The following is a 26,891-nucleotide window of genomic DNA, read 5'->3' as shown; positions in this document are numbered from 1 at the left end:
AATCATGAGAAAAAACTCACTCTAACAGATTCATCATAGCTTAAAAGTTGTAGATTTGGCGGTAGACCAGCATGGAACGAAATCTTCCTTATCCAATCGTTCATCGATTCAAGTTTCGGTGCTTCGAATAGGAATTCCGAACCATCAGGAAGTTTCAACCGGAAGACATACTTCTTCTTCGTGTAATCTTCAGCTCTTTCACATTTAGCTCCCAAGATATTAACTGGAGCTGTAGCTGTCTTTTGTTGAATGAAATCATTTTCGTCCTTGAAGAAGCACAACAACTGACCACACAGAACTGTGTGGAATTGCTTCCATGATCGAACTGGTGCCTTCTTTCCACCCGATTGAAGACCATGTTTACGTTCGAGTGATCCTTGAATTTCCACAGGTGGCAAATCGAATCCTTCACCTTTGCCGCCATTCTTACGGAAGCTTTGTGCCCGTCTGCGGGTGGTGAATGAAGGAGTTCGTTTAGGTTGCTTTTGTGGTACTTTCATACTTTCAGCTCGCTTAACAGTCGTATCGGAGCCACGTCGCAGACGATCTCCAAATACACCCGATGTTGGGGTTCCAGGGCCAGTTACAATAGTCTTTGGTGTTGAGTACTCTTCTTCGAAGGGACTACGCAGAGGAGTGGCAACTGGCGATGTTACCATTGGCGAAGAGTATATCGGAGTCTTTTCTGCAACACCATTGGCACGGTTTTCGTTTTGCTTTTCGGCGCGTCTTCGTTCCTCGTTCAAACGTTGTAGTTCCTTTTGTTTGAGAATCTCTAGACGTTCCTTTTCTAATCTTTCCTTTTCCATTCTCTTGGCAACCTTTTCATTTTCAACTTGTTTCTTGAATCTCTGTTCGAGGAGTGTTATTCTGCGAATGGCATTGAATTTCTCCTCCTGTGCTGCTACTGTCTTCTCAAAATCTTGATGCCGTCTTAGGAGATCCTCGACTTGTGGAATAGATTCACCCAATTTGGAATCTTTAAGCAATGGCTCTCGACTTGAAATCCAGTTTTCGAGAATTTCAGCTTCTTTAAGGAATAGTCGTGTGTCCAAGTTAAGTTCGTAGATTTCTTTACGCTGTTGGAGGGTTGATTCCAGAAGATCATGACGCTGCTTCAAAATCTGAATCTTCTCATCGACTTCATGAGCCAAAAAGTGCTTCTCTTTGATCAATTTCTGTCCATTGGCTGTGAAATTGGCAAATGTCTCATCGCGAGCATGTATCTCTGCGTGGTGCTCTTTGATGCTTGATAAAAGTGCATCAGCTCCAGCTACAGTTGTAGCCAGTTCGGGAGCTGTGATTTTTGCCAACATTTCATTGATCCATGCAATAAGCTCTCTGTACTCATCAAAGTACGATTGCAATTGTTCAGCTTGTTGGAGCTTACCACGACGTAATTCGGTTTTTTCCTTAAGATCAGCCCATGCTTCGATAGTTTCATCTCGTTTCACTTCAATATGCTCCTTGGCATCAGGATAGATCTCTCCCAATTTTGAAGCTTCTTGTAAAACCGAATCAACTTGTTCTTTAATAGCTGACAATTCAGCTTCAAAAACTGCATGTTTACGATTCAAAGCTTGAATACTCTCCAAATCTTGTCCATAATCTTCGGAAATCAACGAAGAATCCTTCTCATTGATCAGGGAGATAGTTTCATCAGCAGCACGATCATAGACATGCACTTGTTTGGCTCCGGCTAGAGCATCTTGACGAGCATTGACTAGATCCTTGAGTTCATCCCACAATTGCTTGGTCTCATCACGTTTCGACTTGATCGATGATCGATAGGGATTATTTTCCTTGATCAGAGCTTCACCACGTGTCAGACAGGCTTGAACTCTTCCCTCATTTGCTGTCAGATTTGATATGAACGAGTCAAAAGCTAGAATCAACTGTTCCACATGTTCTACATCTTCACCATAGTCTTCAGAAGCAGTTACAGTCATTTGATCACCAATCCATTCGTGAAGATCTTCAGTTTCTCGAAGGAACTCAAAGAGTTTCTTGCACTCAGCCAAACGTAATTCACGTTCTCTGCAGAGTTTCAAGAGTTCCTGGTATTGGGAACTCACAGAAGTGTTCTTTGTGTTGATATTTTGACTGTCAAAGTGATTTCTTTCGATCAAATTAGTTGCCAAAGTGTTGACTTTCTCGATTGACGAATTGAATGACTGTAATTCTCTGTGGAGAACTTCAAGTTTCTTGATATGTGACTGAACTGATGGTTCATCTCGTCCATAATCTTGGGATGCCAAAATTGGTCGTTTCTCCTTAATCCAAGCTTCTGCTTCATTTGCTTCCACATAGAACATTTGACTCTCGACAGCGTCCAATAATCTCAAACGTCGAATACTGGCCAAATCTCTTAGATTAACCAACTTCGATTGAAGAAGATCACACTTGGACTTGACTTGATCTCTGGCAAAGTGTTCTTCCCTCATCATCTGTTGACCACGCTGTATCAAAGCAAGAATAAGTGGTTCTTGTGATAGAATTTCAGCTTCAAGTCCTTGATGTTTCTTCTGAAGAACTTGTACAGCAATCAAACTGGTTCCAAGATCATTCGAAGCAGCAATAACTTCCTTCTCTGATAGCCATAAAAGTTCATCTTCAGCATCGCGCATGAATTGTTGAAGATTCAATGAATCTTCCAAATTCTCCCGCCTAATAGCAATTGGTTCATGAAGACTTCTATAACGCTTGATAGTTGCCATTGCTCGATCGTGAAGTTCTTCTTTCAAGAAATGATCAGCTTGCAAAAACTTTTCAGATTTTTGCTTCACTTGATCACAGATTTCATTGTGATGGGTGACATCGGCTTCAAGACGTTCATGTTTCTTGATTAGATTATTCACTGCTGCAAGATCCTTGCCATAATCTTCACTTGACAAATGCGATTCTACTTCGTCCATCCAGTTATTAAACTCATCCATACTTCGATTGAAGGTTAAAGCATCATAAGCTTGGTTAAGTTTGTCCTTCTTCTCCTTGGAAGCTTCGGTTAGTTTCTCCCAATCGGATTCGAGCATTTCCAAATGCTTGGCAATTTCAGTTTTGGCATAGTGATCATCTTTGATTAGACCTTCTCCTTCGGCAATCACATCCTTGACTCTAGAGGCATTACTTACAAGTTCACTGTCAAAAGCTGTATGCTTTTGGATTTTGCTTTGCAAGTTGCTTGGCTCTCGGTAGTTCTCATCGATGGCAATTTGCATCTTCTGAACTAACCAACGATCGATTTCGTACAAACTACGAAGGAATTCTTGGAGCTGTTTAGACTGGGTGAGTTTGAAACGACGTTCCTGTGACAGGGCGACCAATTTTTGCCTCCTCTTAAGAACATATGACAACTTGTCCCTAATGATCGCAGCATCTTCAGGATCACTCTCCAAGATCGACTTGGCAAAGTTCTCCAACTCACTCACATTGTCTGATTCAAGAAGCTTCTCGAATGCATCATGCTTCTTAATCAGCCTGTCAACAGCTTGATATGAATCACCCAAATCATCGTTATTAAGGAAAGCTTCCTTATTGGCCAACCAATTTTCAACCTGTTCCATTTGTGACTTGAATAATTGCAATTGATGAGCTTCTCTCAGCCTCTTGGCACGATCATTCCAAGCGTCATGTAAAGTCTTATGCAAATCACCCAATGTCTTTAGATACTTCTTAGCATCATTTGACTTCTCCACACTGACCAAACTCTCACCATGCTTTTTCAAATCCAAGAAAGCCTTATCTCTACCATCAATTTCAGCTTTACGCTCTTGATGCAACTCCAATTGAGTCTCACATTCGGTTATTGTCATTGGAGCTTGAGCTGCATTCATCTTCTTGATTATATCATTCACCCAGGATTCCAGTTCCTTAACGTCTGAGACGAACTTATGCACATCATAAGCGTCATTGAGTACGTCACGACGTTTGATACTGAGATCCTGGAGATTGTTCCAAGATTTTTTCAGCTCATCGAGTTTCTTATCAATGTCTTGCAAACGATCTGGGTATTTCTTCTTCAGATCCATGGCATCACGTTCGTGTTCACCAATCTTTTGCTTTACAGCGGTCATGTCACGTTCGAGAGCATCTTCTCGGCGGATTAAAGTCTCTACAGCAGCCAAATCACGGCCAGTGTCTTCAGAGCTCATGGCAAGTGCCTTTTCAGCGATACGATCTGAGGTATCATCAACATCACGATTGAAGACATGAATTTCATTGGCACCACCCAAAAGAGCCCGATAGGCACTAAGGGCACCTTGAAGATGCCTCCAGCGACTGTTAAAGTTGTTCCTTCTCTTGTCAATGTTCTTTGTCTCAGCTGGGACTTCTCCTTGATGAATCAATTTGTCTGCCAATTGGTTAATATGCTTCACTCTTTGGTCGTCAACTCGCATATCTGAATCCACATCATCAAGTTTCCTCATTAGGGCATTACAGTGCTCTAAATCACGTCCAGTGTCACTGGCTTGGATCATCATTTCTTTGTCACGAATCCATGCTTCGATCTTGTCCAATTGGTTATTGAATTCCAAAATATCTTGAGCTTCTTCCAGACCTCTGCCTCGATTATCCAACTCTTCGAGCAAACTCTTCCAAGATGAAACAACACTCTCAATAGCTTGTTTGATCTCTGGTGATGACTCGTGCTTCTTGCCAATTAAAATTAGCCCAGTTTCTTGGATTTCCTTGATTCTTCCTTGATTAGCGGCAATTTCAGCTTGGAATGCCTGGTGTTTCTGTAATTTTTTAATCTTTTCATCCAAATTGGAGACTTCAGAGTAATTGGCTTCATCTGCTTCCAACTTCTTCTTCTTCTCTGAGATCCATGATTGAGCTTCAGCACAATCTCTTACAAACTGGGCATATAACAAAGCATCTTCAAGTTTGTAATGTCTCCTCTCACAGAGATCCTTCACTCTTTGACGGCGTTGTAAAACACCCGTAAGGATTCCTTGAATATTAGCACTATCATAATGACGTTGTTCAATCAATTTCCGACCATGATCTTGCAACAAAGCAACCTTATCTTCCTGCGTCTGAATGACACGCTCAAATTCATCATGTTTCTTTATTTGATTCTGTACATCTTCCACAGTTTGGCCAAAGTCAGAACTTGTGAGCGCTGCTTGTTGTGAACTAGATAGATTATCAATTTGTTTGGCATCTCGCAAGAAGCAGAACAAATCAATCTTTTGTTCAAGCATAATCTTCTTTTTGTTCCAAGCAGCGTGCAGTTTCTGACGTTCGTCCAACATGGCAGAGCACTTTTCTTCGACTTCAGCGGCAGCATAGTGTCCAGTTTGTACCATGGAATCACTTAATTCGTTGAGGAAACGGAATTTCTCTTCTCTAGCTTCGATTTCACCATAGATAGCATCGTGTTGGATTTTCAAGGCTGTTGCTCCAGCGGCATCGCTAACGTGTTCTTCAGCTTGGAGAGCTGCTCTCAGATTTGATGACCAAGACATGATGTCTCTGACGTCGGTAAGGAAGGATTGTAGATCGGACGATGCTGCTAGACGATCTGAACGTGCTCCTGATCGTTCCTTCAATTCATTCCATGCAGTGACAACTTTGTCTTGTTGTTGGGCAATTGCACTGGCATTTGATGGATATTTAGCTTGAAGACGAACTGAGTCTTCAACAAGGACTTGAAGTTGAGCTTCCAATGCAACCAAGTCATTTTCGAATCCTTCGTGTTTCCTTAGAAGAGCTAGGGCAGAATTCAAATCCTTGCCAAGTTCAGAAGAAAGAGCTGCATTCTTATCTTGAATGCGGAACAATGCTTCGGCAATGTCACGATGGAAACGATGGATTTCTCCAGCTGCATGGAGTTTCTGCTCTCGTTGGTTAAGCAACTTCAATAGGGTCTCCCAGGATGATCTACAAGAAGACAATTTTTTTAAAAAATCTATCAAGCTTTGAGAAGTTTGAGACTTACCTTAACTGTTCCTGTCGTTTTTCGACATCTGGCGCATATGGACTTTCAGTTTCTACCAACTTCTTAGCAAGAACCTCACATTGGTTAACCCTGTCTGATCCAACCTCGACACGATGCTTAAGGTCGTCAAATTTATTTTGGAGAAGCTAAAAAAGGGACTTTTTAAACCTGGTCATATGAACAGAATTTAAGAGACTCACCTGCAAATGTTCATAATCCTGACCATAATCTTCCGAGGAAGCAGCTTGATCCTGCTCCCTGATCCATTGTTCTACTTCAGCCGATTCCAAGAAGTATTCGTGCATATACAAGCTTTCCATCAATCTCATCTGGCGTTGTGTAGCCAACTTCTGCAAACTCTTGAGCATTTTTTCGATTAAAGCTTGTTTGGAGGACAAAACCTTTCCATCAGGATGACCTGCAGCAACCATTGCACCGCAATTGTGACCCATTTCGGTGACAATTCCCGAATAAGTGTCCAATTCGAGTTCAATTGCTTTGTGTTTGGTCAACAGCTTAGTCGCTGAATCACGATCACGTCCATAATCTGTCGATCGGAGGACATTGTTCTTCTCTCCCAACCATGATTCAATCTCTCCAGCTTCTGACAAATACTGCTGAGCCTTCAGAGACATATCTAACTTCTTAGCACGATCATTGGCATTGGATTCAAGATCAACCCAAGCTTTCTCTAGTTTGTTACAAAGATTCTTAACCTTCTCTTTCTCGGGATGCTTTTGATCTACCAATGTCTGTCCTGATTGAAGAGCTCGATTTATCATCGGCTGATGACCCTTAATCTCAGCTTCCAACTTCTTATGTTTCTTATGCAATGACTGAGCTTGATGTAAATTCTGTCCAAGTTCCTTGGATGTTGCTGCTGGCATATGCTCATTTATCCATTGCATCTCAGCATCAAGTTCAAACACAAACTTGTGATAGTTCAAACTTTCTTCAAGTTCAGCTCGTCGCTTCCTGATTGGATCTTTAAGCAGATGGAAGCGATTTTGAATGTCCTTAGTTTCGTCCTTGATATTATCGGCATTGAAATGTCCTTCATGAGCCATTTCCTCACCAGATGAAACCAATTCTTCAATTTTTTGTTCCCATAAAGTAATTTCTGATTCAAGAATATGATGTTTATTGATCAAATCCTTGCAACTACGCAAATCATGACCAACATCTTTGCTCTTGAGAGCATTGTCGAGTTCGTCAACCTTCTTTTTGGCATCTTCAATTGCACGATTGTGTTCACGTTGCAAGAATGCCTGTTCCAATTTGCGACCTAGAATCCAACCATTTTTAAGAACATTTCAAGCTTTTTCAAGACTAAACTTACCTTTGTCTTCTGAAGTCGTTAGAAGATCCTTCCATTTCTTATTCAAATCGCTAACCTTAGCTTGTACTTCTGGTACACGATTTTTAGCCGCAACCAATGACTCAGCATCCTTGTTGACATTTCTTAATTGACCTTCATTTGCTCGGAGTTCCCTTTCGAAAGCTTTGTGTTTTTGCAGCTTCCTCGGGAGGTTTGATAGATCCTTGTAACTATCATCACCGGCAATCTTGGTCTTATCTTTGAGCCAAGTGTTTAGATCTTCAGCTTCGGCAGCAAACTTATGGTAGTCCTTGGAAGCTTGTAAAGATCGTTTCCTTTCGAATGCACGATCTTTGACGGCCTTTCGTTTGGCCAAAACTTGGTTTCTTCGATTGGCGATGCTAGAAATGAGAAGAAGAAATCAATATTTGGACTCTTCGAATCAGTTTAGTGTCCTTACTATTTCGAATCGTAATGATCGTTGGCAATAAGTTTATCAGCATGATCGGAGAAGCCTTTCAAAATCTTGTCTTGAGCCATGAGACTTTTTTCAAAGTCAATATGACGCTTGAATATAGCTTCAACCTCATCTAGAGAGTTCTAAAAGAAAGAAAATTAATAAGATCCTTTGAAAAAAAAGAAGAATTTTCTTACTCCTAAGTTGGAATACTCCAAGAATGCTTCATGACCCTTGGTAGTAGCATCAATCTTATCAGCTTCTCGATTGTAAATTTGCAATTCCACACATTGCTGAAGCCATTTCTGTTTCTCAACCCATCCCCTATGAATGGCATCCTGTTCGGCCTTCAATCGATCAATAATCTTCACAGTTTCAGCAACATTCGGTCTTCCATCGGTCAACTGATGACCCAAATTGATAACCTCAGCGAATTCATTGTCATGCGCTTTGATATCATCACCAAGTTCATTGTGCTTCTTGTACAAATTGTTAGCTGTCTCGACATCTCTGGCGACATCATCAGCATTCAACTGATCCTTAACCGAATCAATCCATGCCAATAGAGTTTTGGCACTATTATTGAAGATTTGTTGTCCAACTGCATTCTCAATACGAGCTCTCAACTCGATACCCTTGGCATGAACTTGCTTCCACATATCAGTGACTTCTTGTTGGCGAGCAGTTACATTGGCCCGTTCTGCTGGATAGGCATTCTTTACTCTGGAAAATAATTTCATATAAATAAGGATTCCCCAAAATCTCTGAAAAAAGTAACTTACGAATTTCCTAAATAGTTAACCCGGTTAACCTTTTCCTCAACAGGAGCCAATTCTCTTTCCAAATTCTGATGTCTTCTTTGCAAAGCTTGGACAGTCTTCAAATCAGGACTGATCACAGCTGTGTCCAGTTGCAACATCTTCTCACTCATCCAAACCTTTGCCTCATCGCAGGTCCTATTGAAAAGTTCCACACTTGAAGCACCTTCAAGACTCTTTTCACGTTCAGCCTTGGCATTATTCAAACGCTGCCAGATTTGATGGATTTGCTTTTGTCGGGCAACAATCTTATCTAACTGGGAGTGTCCTTGACGAGTAAAATTCTGCACTGCAGTATCGATCTCCTCTACACGTTTCGAAGCTGCTGACAAATCAGTCAGGAACTTTTCAAACTTCCTCTTGGCATTCTCAACACCCTCGACCTCATCGGACTTGATCATCTTCTCTTTGTCTTTCATCCATTTCTCAAAGTCATCGCATTCACGATAGAATCCAAACAAATGAATGGAATCCTCAAGAAGTGCATGTCGACGTTGGGCCATTTCTTGGAGTTCATCATAGGTAACGTTGATGCGTTTTTGACGCTTCTCTACACTGTCAGCGTTATCATTGATGTTTGTTGATGATCGTCGCTTAACCAAAGGCTTGATTTGGGACACACTCGATGGTTTGATTCGTCGTACAGGAACAACCTGTCGGACTAAGATGGTCTTCTTGACCTTTTGCTTGGTTTTAACTTTCTCAGGTTTTGTTACAATACAAGCCACTGGCAGAGGATCTACTTCTTTGACATAGTTTGCTGGGACAAAACCTTCGGTGCCATTGTCTTTGCGGACACACCACCAATCGTTGTTGGTTTTGTTCTTAAGAAGCATGACCTGGAAGAAAAGTTTTTGATTAGAAATGATTTTTGGGTCAAAAATTAAGGAAACTTACTTCTCCTTTGTCCATTTTCATACCCTGACCCTCGAAGGGAAACAAAGCTTTGACATGTGGCAAAAGTTTGGTTTCAGTAACTTTCTTGTGTTCCAGCTTCTCGACAAGCTCTTCCTCCCAAACTTCTTTTGGTACCAAACGTGTTTCATTAACCCATTCCTCTTGCTCGACCTCAGGCATCTGTTCTGGTTCTGCTGATAGCTATGGAAAAAATTAAGTCATTAATCTCTCATTTTTGATTCCCAAAGGATTCTCTCACCTCTAAAGTGCAAATTCCAGCTTTAATCAATTTTTCTGCCTGTTGATTGAGATTGAGTATATCACCCGAATAGGCATTCAATTCACCTTGTAAATCACGATGTCTTTGTAGCAAAGCCTGTGCCGAAGGTTCATCTGTTCCATAATCTTTCGAATTGACTAATGCCATTTTTTCATTCAACCATGATTCAGCTTCATTGGCATCGGTATAAAATTGATATGCCTCAGCTGCATCTTCCAATTGCTTACGACGCAATTCAACTAGATCTTCTAGAGCTTTCCAATGCTCTTCGAGGGAATTTATTCTCAGTTTGATTTCTGAGGATCTAGGATGTTTGTCTGTGATTAGTTTCTTTCCAGCTTCACCCATTTGTAGGGATTTTGGCTTCCTCGATTTGATTTCATCTTCGAGAGCTTTGTGTTTCTGTTGGAGGGAAAGAACAGCACGCAGGTCTTTGGCGGAGATACCTGTTTTGCAGATTCTTTGCTTATCTACTAGCCAACCTTCTTCGTTGTCATAGTCCTCCATAAAGTGATAGAAGTTTCTAGCTTCTTCAAGACAAGCTCGACGTTTTGAGCATAGCGTCAGTAATCTAGGGGGAAAAAGGTAACAAAATTAGAAGAATCTAGTTTGGGGGACTTAAAAACTTACACTTGATAAGCTTTGTCCAATTCAGCTAGCTTCTGCATAAGAATCGCTGCATCTTTCTGATCTTTATAAGCTTGTCCTAGTCGTGTGAATTTCTTAAGTGTCTCACCAAGAGTATTCACTTGTAGTTCTTGCAGTGAATGAGCCTGTAAAAGTTCTTCGACTCCCAACAAATGAGGTCCCACATCTTCCGAGGCAAACTGAACCTGCAGCTCTTTAATAGCCTCAAGGGTACTGGCGATTTCCCGAAGCAGGTTCATCAGATTACTCATCTGTGATAGATTGTACTTGTGATTCTCAAGAAGTTCAAGGAGTTTCCTCCATTTTTCCATAACTTCGGCTTCTCGTTTTTTCACACGCTCTTTGCCATGATAGTTCTCCTTTTCCAACTCATTAGCCATGGCTGTGAGGTCATTGAAACGTTCTACTCGAGCCAAAATATCCGCAGATATCGCTTCGTGTTTTTTCAAAGTGGCATCGACTTGTCGAAGGTATCTCGGATCGGATAGAACTTGAATCATTTCTTTCAAATAACCCTCACGCAAAACAGACTTCTTCTCGAACTTATAGTTAAGCTGTTCGAGTTTCTCTTGACGCAACAGCTCATCGCGTAACGCCACCTCTCGATTGTGTTCGGCGTTTTCAAGCTGTTGCCACGCTTTTTCAATATCATTGACAAGTTGGCCATCTTGTGGGGTATATTGCGGTTGGTTAAGTGACTTGAGAAGTGTATTGATGGTAAAGTATAACGCTTCAATTTCACTTCGTTCTTTGTATCTAAAAAAAAAATGATAAAAGTCATATTAGCTCAAAGAATGCTATGATCGAAAAAATTCTTCATCTTACTTTTCTGGTTTCTCTATAGTTCGATATTCCTTAAATGACAATAATTCCTTTTGAATGCCTTCAAGGGAATTTGGGAAATCACGTTTCGCCAATTCGATTGTCTTATTCCGGATCCAACTGAGTAAAGTTGTCGTCAGGCGTTCGTAGTGCATTTTTTTACGATCCGCATCCATGAGTTGGCCAACAATCTAAAGAGTTTGGTGTGAGAAAAAAAAAAACGAAAAGAAACTCTATAATTAGAATATCTGGTGGATAAGCTATTGAATTGCATCGCGAGTGTCTATGCAACTGTCTGCTGGACACGGTGCAAACCTATCAATGAGATGGAACAACTATGCTAGGTATACTCTCAAATACCATAGATTAACTGGAGCATGATATTTATGGTTATTGATATCAATGTAGGAACGGAATAGGAGGGCATAAGAAATCGAAGTCGTCGAATTCAGTGGACCGTTAATCGTGGGAGACTGCGCCACGAGGGTCATTGAAATAAAAATATGTATGTTTGCAAATGTAAGAGGCAAAATCTGAATAGACATTGTATAGTTAGTTCCGAATTACAGACACCAACCAGGTCGTGTTGTTGGAGGAATTTTATAGAAAATTTATAGACCTCGAGGGCCATTTAACTTGTTTTGAAGATTAAGAGATATGGCAAAAGGGGGTTTTTGATAGGAGTTCTGAAATAATTTACTAAATTGAAAGTTAGATTAGGATCAGAATCCTGTGGAATAGGTTGGGAACTATGTAGTTAAGGAGCTCATGTGAGATCGTAGGTTCTCAGACTTACAGAGGCTTGAGAAAGATTAGAGTTCAGGACTTATAGGTCAAGTACTCATAATTTTATTCAGGAAATTGAAATTTAGGATTGCCTTTGTCACTATTTTGAGGTATCCAAAGAAGTTACCTCTTGACTTAAGGGATTTTGGGGCTTGCAAAGCAACAGCAAGTCAGTTTGATCAGTGAAAGTGAAGATTATGAGTACTTTTGAGTACTTATTGGACAAGTACTCATAATTTTATTTAGGAAATTGAAATTTAGGATTGCTTTTGTCACTATTTAGTGAAATATGAAGAATTTGCCCCGTGACTTGAGGGATTTAGCGACTTGAGCAAGTTTCATCAGTGAAATTGAAGATTATGAGTACATTTGAGTACTTTTTTGGATGGACTATCTCAAAGAGAGTTTATTCTATGAGTTTTTGAACGTACTTTTCTAGATTAAAATCAGGGAAAGTCATTTATACTTACGTTGGCAATACGTTTTCCACTTTTCTGTTCATTTTTCATGCGTGCAAATGTGTGATAGTATGAAGCGACATATGTTAAAATTGATTTTTCATCTGGTCGTACACAGTCAACGTCTTCGGCGTCAAGTAAACTAAAAAATACAAAAATTTTATAAAAAATATTGAAAAATTTCAAAAAAAAAACCCTTACCTTGGAATACCCAAATCATTAGCGGCAACATCAAAAGCATGATTTAGATTGTCAATATTTGAATTTTTCGAATTAACAATTGTACTGTATTCAAAGAGATCAGGACGATGCGAGTGAATAAGAGCATTGAAACCCAAACCAGATCTCCATGATGATGTGAAATCTTGAATATTAACACCGGGATAACCGTGTGTTTTTCTTTGACACCATAATAGAAGAGCATCTTTGGCTGAACGTTTTTCTGATGATTCGTTTTCTTCATCCTAGAGGGAAGAGGATTTGAGTTTTAATTTTTTTCAATAATTAAGGGGGTTTTGAAAATATGGGTTTTAATATTTTGTGTAAAAACTTACCACATCAATTTCGATTTCTTGAATTTGAAAACGTAGAATAATTGTCCAAATCAAACCGAGAATTAATCTAGGGTTACCATCGACAATGTCTTCAGCACCAATTGATTCAAGGCGAACCTGAAAAAAGGAAAATAATTTTAGAAAATATTTACAATTGTTAAAAAATTCAAGTTTAATTTAAAAACGTTCATAGAGCACACATTTATTTACAACATATTTCTAGGTCAAGGTCATTCTGACAATAAATACTTTTGGATCCTATTTGGAGTGAAAATATTGAACTGAATATTTGGATTGCTTTTGAGAAGTCTTAAAAATTCAAATGAAAACACGCGGGCCTCAAAAGCCCTAATCTTGCATAGGTACTAGAATATAAATTTTTTACTTATACCAATGAAAATCATTTTCAGCATTTAGGGAGACTTGCAAATCAGGTCACTTAACCGTATTTTGGTGGCTGTTCGAGTTAGAATGTAAATGTCAATTTAAAGAGTTTTAAGTGTGATTCTGCAAGTTTTCCTATTTTTTTACTTGCTCAATAGGGCAAGTATTGGTTTCGTGTAAAAAAAAAATTCGAGGTTTTAATGAAAACTAACAATACGATGATGGAGAAGTCCGAAAAAGTGGTTTTCGTCATGACGTCCGTCGGTCTGTGCGTCGGTGCGTCGTCACAAAAAGCTGTACATGAAGCTGCAGCCTAAACGGGTTGAGGGATTTTCTTGAAATTTGGTACAGATGATTTTTTTGTAATTTCCAAGGTTGTTTTTTTTTTTGTTTTTTAATATCTCGCTTTAAACGTATACCTCCCATACAAAGTTTTGGAGTTATTGCAACTTTCTCGAAAACGGCTCTAACGATTTTGATTAAATTTAACATACGTAATGCTGTTTGCAGTTCTAACATAACTGCGTTTTTAGTTTTTCTCAAAAAATGCGGATAGTGAAAATATGACATTAACTCTTTTTTAAATCGCGGATGTCGGCTCTTCCCGTACACTAAATGGAGTTATTGCAATTTTCTCGTAAATGACTCTAACGATAAATCTAACGTAACTGCATTTTTAGTTTTTCTCAAAAAATACGGATAATGGAAATATGACTTTACTTTTTTTTAATCTTTGATGTCAGCTCTTCCCGTACACCGTTAATGAGTTATTACAATTTTCTAGACTAAATTTGACATACATAATGCTTTAAGTGATTTTAATATATGTAGCTAATTGCGTTTTTTATTTTTGTCAAAAAAACACGAGTAACAAAAATATGGCGTAAGAAAAACTAAAAAAAATAATTTCGTATTTTTGCATTTCTAATGAAATTCCTTAAAAAATCAAATTTTAACTAATTCAAAATATTTTTTTTTTAAATCTTTGACATAAAAGCTACTTTTATCATAAGAGCAAGTACGTGCGGCCCCAGTCGTGCATTTTATTTTTAATGGAAGAGCGCTAAGAAGTGCTATCTCACTTTCAAACATTTGGTCGCAAGGATTTCTTTGGACTGAAATATTAGTCCGCTTAACTTACTTCGCTGAAAGAAAACCACTTTATTTTAACTATTTTCGGAATGAATCGAAGATGCAAATTTTAAAATCAAAATGAATCGACGTTGATATTAAACTGAACTATAATTCCATCAAATTTAACAACTTTGATGAAGAACACACTTTTAAAAAAATATCAGTCAGTCGGAAGAGTGCATTTTTTGTCACTTTTCAAAATTCGTTGAAAAATTGGTTTGGTACAAAAAAGTGTGCACAATCGCAGCTGATGAAGTCATAATACGATTATCAAAAATCCGTCAAAAACATAAGAAAAATTAAAGCCTGAATGAAGTATATCAACAAGAATAAAATTAATCGTCTCTTCTCACTGCAATGTACATATTTCTTTTTGCATTTTTGACAATGTTACGTTCAATACTTTTGCCCGAAAACTTAAGGATATTCATCGGGTCACATCTATAAAAAAAACTGTAGGTACCAAGTAACAAAACTATCAGATTTTATTTGTGATTTCGAAGAGAGAGTGATAAATAAAAAAAAACTACTCATGGAAACGAATGTGTGATATTCTTAATCTGCGCATAGCTCGGCTGAAAATCTTAAAAAAATTTTAATTCGGCTACATTTTTGAAAGAATTTTGTATGGGAGCTAAAATTTAGCTCCACTCCAAATCGTGTTTGCGTACGAAAAAAAATCTGTCGGTACTATACGTCGAAAAAAGCTCTCATGAGAGAAAATTTTTTTCCGCGGCTGAAAATTTTGGCCAAAAGTATTTCTTACGGCTGAGTATGAGTTTTGACAATATTCGTTTAATACTCGTGTGGGTCGGTTTTGTGGAAATACATAGTGAATTATTTTATATTTAAAGAATTTAAAGTTAGTACAAAAAAAATGGAAACAAGTCAAAAAGTGATTTGTTAGCTATTTAAATAAAAAGTAGGCGACATTTGAGCTCTTTGTATCCCAATTTTATGTTCGAGTTTGTGTAGTTTGAAACATTGCATCTTCAACCTAAAAATTGGAAAGTTTCCATATTTTATAGCTCATAGAAAATTCAAACTCTGATTTCATTCGTAAACGCAATCATCGTAAATGTCGACACCCATGGTTTGGGACTAAACACAAAAAATTCTTTAAAGATTTGTTCTAAGAAGGCAGTTTTTATAATGACTTAATCTAAAGTCCAATGAAATTCCTTCACGTATTGTAATTTCTATAGCATCGAATACTATAAAACTGACTTACAGAAGAAGAAAAAGAATTTTTCAAAAAGACTTTGTACATTAAATGACTATACTTAGCGGCTTTATCAAGATATTATCATCTGCATTCACGCAATGCTATGCAAGAGTCATCTTAAAGCCAAACTCACAAAATAAACAAATAAATTATGTAGTTAGAAAATTTCTGGTCCCTATTTGTATTCCAGTCTCACTGACCCATATAACCTGGCCAATACTCGTTCTGATGGTCATATAAATTTGCAACATTGTAACTACATAAAACTTTTTGCATTTTACTACCTTGCTAAACTACAAGACAAATTTATAAATCTTTTACGATTTCAAAAAGAAGTATAAAAGAAGAAGATATACATTGCATCCACAGAATTTTACAATCATAGAAACTAACCATCGCCACCTGTTCAACAAGATGCATTTTTTTTTTTTTTTGTAATCTGCGAAAATGCAATGTAAAGAATCTGTGAAAACACATTAAAAATTATCCCTGCGTTGAAAATCCAAAAAAAAAAAAATTTAAAGCGAGACAATCCATGCTTACTTCATGTTGTAGCTTTGCACAAGTTTATAATGGTAATGTAAACTCAAAGCAAAGTGGATAATAATTCCATAAAATCAATTTTATAGCCGTAGCACAAAGAATTGAACAATTTATTGATTGGAATTTGTTTCGAACCGACAAAACGACAACGACCGTCGACGATGACTGCAGATACAAAAAGCCAACATTCATAAATTCATTCAGATTCAGAGATGCAAAGGAAAAGAGAGCCAAGTTTGCAATTCGTCCCGGGCCATAAAAATGTGGCACACGGCTTATAATGCGACTCGCACAGGTGTGTTATACCTTGAGCATTAATTTTTGTTTTTTTTTTTTATTTGATTTTTTTCGTTGATTGTATCTTTGTAGCTTAAGCCAGGTTTATCGTTTCAAAAAAAAAAAAAAAAATTTGAATACATTTTAAAACTTATATATCGTTCCAGCGCTTATATTATTGCGTAACGAACGAAAAGATTCTTGGGGATTGTAATGACAGACAAAAATATGGCTACAAACGCAACGGTTAAGCAGTAAAAGGAACACTAAATGCAGGTAATACACAGGGTGTTTCAAATACAGTTTAGCTTTTAAAAAAGTAACAATCATGCTTCCTCCGAGTTTCGTTAAGTTTCAAAGAGTTACTCTTCTTACAATTGAACAATTGACGGGAACGGTATAGCTAGAATTTGAGTTAAAAAAGCGAAAAACACTAAGTATCAGAATGGCACTAAGTGATACCAAGAAAATGATATTTCGTTCAGTTTTCGTTCAGTTTAATTTTTGAAGAAGAATAGCGGTATTGAACTCGTTTTGTTGAGTGACATTGAGGTCGGAAACCAGTGATAACAAGAAAAGGATATTTCGTTCAGTTTTCATTTTGTTGAACCACATTAATTATCGGAATGACATTGAGGTTGGACACCAGTGTTAGCAAGAAAATGATGTTTCGTCCAGTTTTCGTTCAGTTTAATTTTTTAAGTAGAAAAACGGTATTGAACTCATTTTGTTGAACCACATTAGTTATCGGAGTGACATTGAGGTCGGAAGCCAGTACTAACAAGAAAAGGATATTTCGTTCAGTTTTCGTTCAGTTTAATTTTTGAAGTAGAAGAGCGGTATTGAACTCATTTTGTTGAACCACAATTATTATTGGAATGACATTGAGATTGGAAGCCAGTGATAACAAGAAAATGACGTTTCGTCCAGTTTCCGTTCAGTTTAATTTTTTAAGTAGAAGAACGGTAGTGAACTCATTTTGTTGAACAACATTAATTATCGGAGTGGCATTTAGGTCGGAACCCAGTGATAACAAGAAAATTACGTTTCGTCCAGTTTTCGTTTAGTTTAATATTTTAAGTAGAAGAACGGTCCTGAACTCATTTTGTTGAACCACATTAGTTATCGGAGTGACATTGAGGTCGGAAGCCAGTACTAACAAGAAAATGATGTTTCGTTCAGTTTAATTTTAGAAGTAGAAGAACGGTCTTAAACCTAACTTATTTTTTTGATTTTGGTAGCAATTGTGGTACTTAACAAAAGTTTTTTTTTTACGAAATAGAAAGAAAGGTAGGCCTAAAAACTCCTGGTACAAGCAAATGCAAAACCACCAGCATTCAGTTGGCCTTAGAAATGGAACAATACAAAACCGGGAGGCTTGCCGCCGATTTCTGAGGTCAACTCGGCGAACCCCACAGGCGGATCACTAGTGTGAAGCAGTTACGTGGGATAGTTATGATCCCCTCGACATCGAGATCATAACAGCGCCGAGAAAAAGGAAGAAGAAGAACAAAAGTTTTTTTTTCATGCATTTAAGTATAAGTGACTGTCGATTCGAAAAGTTATCGAAAGCTAATGTCAAAAAACAACGAAAGTGCGGTTTGCGATATATCAAACATCTTAACATCTTTCAGTGCATTTAAGTGGATGAATCGGAACTATTTGAAAAATGTATTAAAATTAACTTTGGTAAATGGCCGTTTCTTCCCTGAAAGTCAATTCTAAACTGAACGAAAGGTAGTAATTTGCCATTAAATGTTTTTCATAAAAATTACCAAACATTTCTGAAATAAAAAAAATACTTATATTCTGAGACACCCTGTATTCCCAAGAGATGACTGTGAGTAACTTTCAAGTTTCAAACCTTGATTAACCTAGAAATTTTTCCTTGCAACAAATCGAATGTTCGTGCGCACACATATTACCCAGAGTATCAAAGCAGAGTATAGCAGACGATTGGGGGCCAAAAGAGCCAAGAGGGATGAATGAACGGACGGACGACGGACGCGCAAGTGGTTTAAGTCGACCTACAAAATCGTTTTGCACGTCCGTCGTCGCCGACCGTCTTTGTTGTTGTCGGTCGGTTAAGTCGTCCCCGCTACAACACTATAACAACTATAGCAGCGCCTCAGACGTGAAAGGTTGATTATTTACAAAGAAAATCTCAGCAGACACCATTAAAACCCATTTGCGTGGCAATCAATTGGTGGCCACTGGAGCTGAGTATTATATGGAGGCACAACTATAGCATTTCCTCAGCTTGATGGTAGTGTTCTACTACAACTACTGTTGCTACTACATACTTGCTATCACCTGCTGCGTCTATTGTTGTGGATTTATACACTTTTTTTATTTTATTTTTTTTTTAATCGTATTCAAAGTTATAGGGTAATTATTATTTTTTCTATAATATCGATTAAGGATTAACATCATTCGAACTCAATAAGTAGCGACACGATCACTTACAACGACGACAACAACGATGACGACTTTAAACCAAATTGAATTAAAGTGGCAATGGAATGAGGTTACAACAAGGTGATATTGTTTTGTCTTACCTACTGCATTCTATACGGTCTGTTTTTATGGCTCATTGAAAAGTATTTAAATGGTTGTTAATATTTTATGATTCTTTTTAGAGGATTTTTCCATGGATAAAGGAATTAATTTTATTGATTTTTTTTTTTTTTAACATTGTTAAAGGTTCAAAGGATTAAACGATGAAGTTTTGTTAGAGATCATAAAATTTCGGATTTTATATTAAGTACCTATTATACAGTAACGGAAACTAAAATTAGTGGTTTTTATGTCAAATAACATATTTTCGACTTCTTCTATACAAAGCAAAGGCTTCTGGTCAATAGACCAAGTATAGAGATATAAACTTCAGAATATTTAAAACTTTATCTATAATAATTCATCTAGTTTTGTATCAGCAATCTGATTTTTCTTTATCACTAACCAATTAAACATTTCGAATTATTAGAAAGTCGAAAATATACACAAGAAGAACAAATTGATACATATTATCGGTTTCAATGCCATAACTTTGAAGATAAGTTATAGTGGGGAGTTCCATATGACTTTGATAGTAACAACAAATTCTCAATAGACAGTTGGTAAGTTTTAACTGTTGATAGAACACTAAACCGAAAATAGGAAACATTTCAGAAATCGTTTTAGAAATAAAAAAAATTGTAAACATTGATAAAAATTATTATTTTTATTCATTTTCATCTAGAAATGTCTACGAAAATGCTTTTGTTCTTAATACCACCGCTGAACAACGATCAGTGTTTATTACAGGAGATTTATAATCGGTGCCCTGTACTCGGAGAAAAATAAGGAGCTTTAAAATAAAATTATGTTCATTTTTAATTACATCTGGTTAAAACAATAGGATTTCTTATTAAAATAAATTGAATCCGTTTAAATTCTGTAAAAATTTAAATTTTCATTTTAATAATAATGAAAATATTTTTTATCAGTTATTAATTAATATTAATTGATATTTAAAAAAAATTGTTAAAAAAGGGAATTATTTAAAATTAATGTAAAAATTTGCTAAAAACAATAATTTTTGCTAGTTATTTTATTTTTGCCAGGTGAATTGTGTAGTTGAGTGCAACAAGAGCGGTGTTCAATATTGCAGAAAGTTTTTGATAGTGATAAAAACAGACAAAAACAGCATGCAGCTGCCGATAGGAATAGAAGCTAAACCAAGGTGCCGATAGAATTTTGACGAAGTGTATAAGTTTATGTTTTCCTTTCTCTTGGTGCGTGCATATACATTTTTGGTCAATGTTGATATTCGGGAAATCCTGCTTTGCCAAAAAAAAACACGCCTAAAGTAAAATCAGTGTCTCTAAGATCTTCAATGAGCCTAAAAAGGAAATGAATTTTTAGGTAAAATTTATCTAAAGCCATGTAGAATTAAAGTTTCAGACATTTAAAACAATGTCTTTATATAGATTAACCTGTTTGAAGTGTAAAATTAAAAGGATTAAAATACAAAAGTCTTAACCATGTTAAGTAATCCTTTTAAGTTAATATTCTATTTGTTTATAGCATGTCTATTTGCTCCGTGGAGAAACCAATTTAAAAACAAAAACCATACGTTTGCAGCTTCTGTGGGATACCCAAAAAACCGCGAAATTTGTACACTTTTTTTTTTAGTTTTGAACTTATAAATTCTTAAGAACATCTCACGGAATAAGCCACCAGGCACTTAATAAAACAAAATAAACAAAATTTGTGACTAGTTCAGTTTAACCGAACTTCTATAAGTTCAAAAGTTCTTGAACTTACACTTTTTTAAATAGTTAAAGTTGGTTTTGTTTTGCGCACAAATAGATGAGGCAAAATTATATGAGACTTGAACAAAAAAAAAGTGTAAACCAACGAAACTACCTAGTGTCAAATCAGAGTAGAGTAAAATGTAATAATAACTATAATTCCTACATCAAGACTATAACAGAACAGAGAAGGAGAAAAGATAACATTTAAGCTTGATAAAAATACATAATTTTGATTGGTCTATTAAAATCTCTGATTAAGTTAAAAAAAAATCAACAATTAAAACGCAATTGTTCTTTGGTTTTTTTTTAATTAACATAAGAAAAGAAAACACAAACCTTTTAAAAGAAACACCAGTACAAAAAAAAATATTAAATAGAAATTTAATTGAAGCAGAAAAAAAAAGGTCTTCTATGATATTCAAAAGTCTCCAAAAAAAAAAATTCAAATCTTCGATGTTAAGACAAAAAAAAATGTAAATAAGAATAAATTAAACGACAAACAGAAAAATAAAGATAAAATAAAAATTAATTAAATTTTTGTTGTTCTCAATTGAACCAATAAAAAGACGTTAAGCCGGCAAGTAAAGTGGTACAGTGATACACCCACAAGCAAATTTTTCGCTTTCAGTTTTGTTAAGCTGTTTTTGTATCTTTTTGTCTTTTTTTTTTTTGTTTTCTGTCAAGTCATCAAAATCGTGCTTGTTGCATAAAAAAAAAACAAGTAAGAAGAACGCTTCGTGTACTCTTGTATCTATGGTAATTACAGCTTTTAATTAGTTCACTAATCTTTTCAAGACGAGGCCATTGAATGTATGTCAACCCAATTTCTTTTCTTTCGATAAACACTTAAATGGTGTGAACAGAGAAAAACAAAAACAAAACAAAAGCATAAAGAAACATTCAATGAAGTGCCTAACGACGACGCGACGATTTTATCAGGAAAATTAAGATACACTAATAGGTTACACGTAACTTGTTCTTATTAGAGACGTAAGAGTAAACATACTTTATGCGTTAAATAAAAATATAATTGTTATTCATGCAGATATTAAATTCTTATGTATATTATTGAACTTTTAGGAAATATTTTTGATTGCATTCCACTAAAAAATAAAATATTTTAAGATTTGCTAGTTTGGGAAAAGTAATGTCTTTAAGTGGCATATTATTTAAACATGTTTCAAAAGCTTTTAAGAAAATGTTGAAATTCCAGAAAAGTCGATTTAAAAAAAAAAAATACGATAATTTTTCGACATTATCTAACTTTAGATATAATCAAAAGAAATAAATTTTTCGAAACATGTAGTGCCTAATAATAAGACGACTTTTGCTTCGTGGAGTCCTAATTCATCATAAAGACTTCTTTAACTCGCAAAGAGGTCTTAAAATTCATAATTTTTGCATCGCGAAATTCAAAATCTTCATTAGGACTTTTTTTTCATAAATTAGCACCTTCAAAGAGGTCTGAAGGTCATACTTTTTTGCTACGTTAAGTCCTAATTTCTCATGAAGACTTTTTTTTTCATAAATTCGCATTTTAAAAGAGTTCTTATAGTGATACTTTTTGTTTAAGGAGGTCCTAATTTGTCGCAAAACTTGATTCTTTCATAAATTCGCAATCTTAAAAGGGGTCTGTAAGATCATACTTTTTGGTTCGTGAAATTCTAATTATTCTTCATAAATTATCTTTTAAGAGGTTTCTACAGTTCCTAATTTTTGCTTCGGGCAGTCCTTATTTGTCATGAAGACTTTTTTCTTTCATAAATTCGCATTTTAAAAGAGGTCTTAAAGGTCACACTTTTTGCTTTGTGAAGTTCTAATTCGACATAAAGACTTTATTCTTTCATAAATTAGCATCATAAAAGAGGTCTCAAGGTCATACTTTTTGCTCTGAGAAGTCCTAATTTACCATGAAGACTTTTTTCGTTCATAAATTCGTATCCTCAAAGTGGTCTTAAGGTCATACTTTTTGCTTCGCGAAGTCCTAATTTATCACGAACACTTTTTTCTTTCATAAATTCGCATCGTTAAGGAGGTCTTAAAGGTTTCACTTTTGGCTTCGTGAAGTCCTGATTCATCATGAAGACTTTTTTCTTTCATAAATTCGCATCTTAAAAAAGGTCTTAAGGTCATTCTTTTTGCATCGTGAAGTTCTAATTCGTCATAAAGACTTTATTCTTTCATAAATTAGCATCTTCAAAGAGGTCTCAAGGTCATACTTATTGCTCTGAGAAGTCCTAATTTGCCATGAAGACTTTTTTCGTTCATAAATTCGCATCCTCAAAGTGGTCTTACTTTTTGCTTCGCGAAGTCCTAATTTATCACGAAGACTTTTTTCTTTCATAAATTCGCATCTTAAAAAAAGGTCTTAAGGTCATTCTTTTTGCTTCGTGAAGTTCTAATTCGTCATAAAGACTTTATTCTTTCATAAATTAGCATCTTCAAAGAGGTCTCAAGGTCATACTTTTTGCACCGAGAAGTCCTAATTTGCCATGAAGACTTTTTTCTTTCAAAAATTCGCATCTTTAAAGAGGTCTTAAGGTTTTACTTTTAGATCTTTAAAAAGGTCTTAAGATTTTACTTTTAGATTAACAAATGTTAATTCACAAACACCCTGTGTACATGTAACATAACATTAATTGAAATCCAGAAAAGTTAAACATCTTTTCTGCTTATATTCGAAAATTCTTCACATCTTCGATTTTTGGCCTCTCTTCATTACTTATCTGAGATCTCTCTCAACCTTGTTTCCTTGGCCGTTTGTCCTCAATTAAGATCTGTTTGATCTTTTACCGTCACTCTTCGTCGTCTTGGTTGTGAATGTCGTTGAGGAGGACACAACGGAAATGACAAGCATATATGCACACAAAAATAAAAAAAAGAGCCTCCAAGGAAATGGAATTCCCCTGGATTCAAAAGTGGATCAACAACTTTTGTTGATGCAGAAAACTATACGCGTGAACTTGTATCACAATCGATTGGGTTTGATCGTTGTTGTTTTTGTTGTTATTTGTTGTTTTATCGCGTATCTACATCAAGCTTGGAACTCAAAGCTACCTTAATGTCAAAACAAACCTATAATCGAGATTATTATTATTATACAAACTGTCGTGGCGCGCCGAGTCGCTCAAGCCCGCCCTCCACCACCACCGCCTCTTGTGGTTTAATTTTTTTGATTGATATAAAATCGATACCATAACTTAGGTGCCTTTGGCTAATAGGATCTCTCTCTCTCCTCTCAAACTCAAAAACAGGTTTAACATTATTCTTTTTTTTTTAAATAAAATATCCAACAAACTGGAAAACAACACAAAACAAGACGCATATATGCATTCACACAAACACTCTTCGAACGACAAAAGATAGAGAAATACCTGTATCTATAAGATACACTCTGAAAGAAGAAAAAAAGACTTGAAGTTGGAGAATGCAACTTACCTTGGTGTGCAAGAATGCCAGACTCTTGTTGACATTTTCGATTTTATGAACACGCATGCGTCCATTATTTGGTTTGCCCAGCTTCTCCCCCGATATGATCTCCAGGAGTTTAAGTAATTTAATACCGTCGGCTAGATCTGTGAAAAGGTCTTCGACCTCCATTTTTGCCTACACACATGATAAAGACAAAAAAAAAAATTATTTTTTTTTTATTTATTTGATCAAAAAAAAAATGGAAAAGAAAAATAAGATGGAAATTTTAAACTTATATACAAGTTGCGATGGCAAATGATATACATTTTTATAGATTGCGTGATTTATCTTTTAACATTTTTGTTGTATCATTTTTTTTTTTTTACCTTGATAAGGAATGAATTCATCCATTTTGTGAATGTTTTCTTTTGGATGTGCAGACGCTCCTCCTGGAGTGTTTTTATTCTTTCATTTTCAAATTTTATGATGCCATCGCGTTGTGTCATGTTGGAATCTCGTCGATTTTGTACTTGAAGGGAGTAACCGCCCGGTTCATATTGTGATGCTGCAATGATAGAAATAAATATTTTATTAAACACATATTTTTTTGGTTTGTAATATTAAAATTAAGATATAACTCTTATTTGATGATAACCAAAGTAAAAAAAGCCTCAAATGTGGTTTTGATTGCACATATAGTGAATTGAAAAATGTGGCAGGTTGAAATCGTAATTGTAAAACTATTAACGTTGTTTCCTTAACATTTTCATGTTCGAAGTCAATTTAAGCAATTTAGTCAATGTTCATCTGTTCCATCACAACTTCTAAACTACTTATCATAATTTGACAAATGAGGTATCGTTGGAAGTGTTTTTTGTGTCTTCTGGTTATGACTATATGACGTTGCATTCAATTGAATATAGTGTAATATTCTAGAGACAAAATACTAATATAACGCAAGTTACAAAAATTTCAATAAAATAATAGGTAAGCCCTATTAACCCTCTGTCGGCACACGGTTGCGAATTTGGCAGGACAAAAATAAAAAAATTACGATTTTTCAAAAAAGTGGTCACAAAAAAGTCTCTTTATAAGGGTGAAAATATTTTTTTTTTTCGGAATTGTGAATACAATATTCGAATTCCTCGGAATATTCTACATCAATTTCATACTTGATTCTTTATAAAATATTGTGACAGAAAAAAGTTCTAGCGACATGAAAAAGTATAAACCAAATTCGCACCCGTGTGCTTATCACGTCACAAAAAAGAGGTGTGCCTACAGAGGGTTAATAATAATTTGTGTGATATCAAATCCTAATTTTACTATATTAATACCTACAAAAGGTGATTTTGGGGAAGTCCGGTTTTAGTTTTTGAACTTATAAAAAAGTTTATTGGACACAAAAAGGTTAGATTGGGTTCGGTTTGGTTGGGTTAGATTTAGTTAGTGGACATTTAATTTTCTGTCGAATCTAAATGACTGCTTTGAGATGCATGTTTAAACAACAATGTTCCAACAGCAATGTTCCAGCTCGGAGAAAAAAGAAGGGTATGCCTTAAAACTCCTGATACAAGCAAATGCAAAAACTACAGCATTCAGTTGGACCCAGAAATGGAACAATACAAAACCGGGAGGCTTGCCGCCGATTTTTGAGTTCAAATCAGCGAACCTCACAGGCGGATCATTAGTGTGAAGCAGATATGTATATGGAATAGTTATGATCCCCTTGATATCGAGATCATAACAGCGCCGAAAAAAGAAAGAAGAAGAAGAGATGCATATTTTCATGACAGTGATTTTCTTGAAAATATGTCAAGTTAATCAGTTTTTGAACACAGAATTTTCGCGGTCAAGTACTACCTACTTGATTTTTTTTTATACTATTGGCAATACAAATAAAGTTAAAATTTTGAATGAAGTACCCATAACAATTGTAAAAAGCAGTATATAGAACAAAAATCTTAAATAGCTTCATTTAAACTTAACCGTTCACTGTGGTGTATGTGGAACATTTTTTATTGATTTTCTAAAATAACACCATTTTGTTGATAGTAATTATGTTTTTGTGTTTTAAAAAAAAAAAAAAAAAAAAAAAAAAAAAAAATGGCGGGAGAAAAAACTAAGCTGATTTTAACTGGCTTTAGTGTGCTGAATTCAAGTTTTTAAGCTTATTCTATCACTTCTAGTTTTTGAGCTTTATTCATCACTACTTTCACTGTTAGGTCTCAAAAACTAATTTTCAATGAAATTTTCTTTTTCCCAAAGTCCTAAAGTATTAAATTTTATTTAGGTTTTTAATATTAAGATTAATTTTTAAATCAATTTTATTTGGTTTACTCAACTAAAAGACTTATGCACCATATCATTTGTTTCAATTGCTGTTGCGTGCTAAAGTCTGATCTTAATTTCAATTATTCCTCACTTTAAAAAAATAAAAACCAGCGATGTTGACTATTCTTTAATATAATTTATTTTACTACTTTGTTAACTACTTTGAATAATTAGATTCCAAGTAATCTATCAACTCAGACAAAATTAAAAAATCTAAACTACGTATTTAGTTTAAAGTTCTGAGTGTAACATGTTTGCCTCGACTGACTCATTGCATACAATTATAATGACCAATGCAAATCTT

The 26,891-nt window shown here is 35.6% G+C and overlaps 2 protein-coding genes across 2 annotated transcripts in view; one reads left to right on the top strand and one right to left on the bottom strand.

Annotated features, from left to right (window-relative positions):
* Nucleotides 1–26,891, top strand: part of LOC129911683 (lamprin 1.8-10-like) — a 144,590-nt gene that overhangs the window by 22,841 nt on the left and 94,858 nt on the right. The window lies entirely within an intron of this gene.
* Nucleotides 1–26,891, bottom strand: part of LOC129911685 (spectrin beta chain, non-erythrocytic 5) — a 37,403-nt gene that overhangs the window by 4,766 nt on the left and 5,746 nt on the right. Inside the window, exons 2-17 of the mRNA XM_055989548.1 lie at nucleotides 24,640–24,818; nucleotides 24,281–24,448; nucleotides 12,983–13,099; nucleotides 12,630–12,892; nucleotides 12,441–12,570; nucleotides 11,188–11,375; nucleotides 10,345–11,118; nucleotides 9,694–10,285; nucleotides 9,435–9,635; nucleotides 8,502–9,376; nucleotides 7,917–8,442; nucleotides 7,723–7,862; nucleotides 7,284–7,663; nucleotides 6,145–7,229; nucleotides 5,945–6,090; nucleotides 21–5,886 (exon numbers count right to left, since the gene is read on the bottom strand). Coding sequence (XP_055845523.1) covers nucleotides 21–5,886; nucleotides 5,945–6,090; nucleotides 6,145–7,229; nucleotides 7,284–7,663; nucleotides 7,723–7,862; nucleotides 7,917–8,442; nucleotides 8,502–9,376; nucleotides 9,435–9,635; nucleotides 9,694–10,285; nucleotides 10,345–11,118; nucleotides 11,188–11,375; nucleotides 12,441–12,570; nucleotides 12,630–12,892; nucleotides 12,983–13,099; nucleotides 24,281–24,448; nucleotides 24,640–24,818 — 11,630 coding nt within the window. The remainder of the gene's footprint in view (nucleotides 1–20; nucleotides 5,887–5,944; nucleotides 6,091–6,144; nucleotides 7,230–7,283; nucleotides 7,664–7,722; nucleotides 7,863–7,916; nucleotides 8,443–8,501; nucleotides 9,377–9,434; nucleotides 9,636–9,693; nucleotides 10,286–10,344; nucleotides 11,119–11,187; nucleotides 11,376–12,440; nucleotides 12,571–12,629; nucleotides 12,893–12,982; nucleotides 13,100–24,280; nucleotides 24,449–24,639; nucleotides 24,819–26,891) is intronic.

This window comes from Episyrphus balteatus, chromosome 2 (assembly GCF_945859705.1).
Source record: "Episyrphus balteatus chromosome 2, idEpiBalt1.1, whole genome shotgun sequence".
Lineage (NCBI taxonomy): Eukaryota > Metazoa > Arthropoda > Insecta > Diptera > Syrphidae > Episyrphus > Episyrphus balteatus.
The sequence above is the reverse complement of the archived record's forward strand: the minus strand, read 5'-3'. Positions and strand labels throughout refer to the sequence as shown.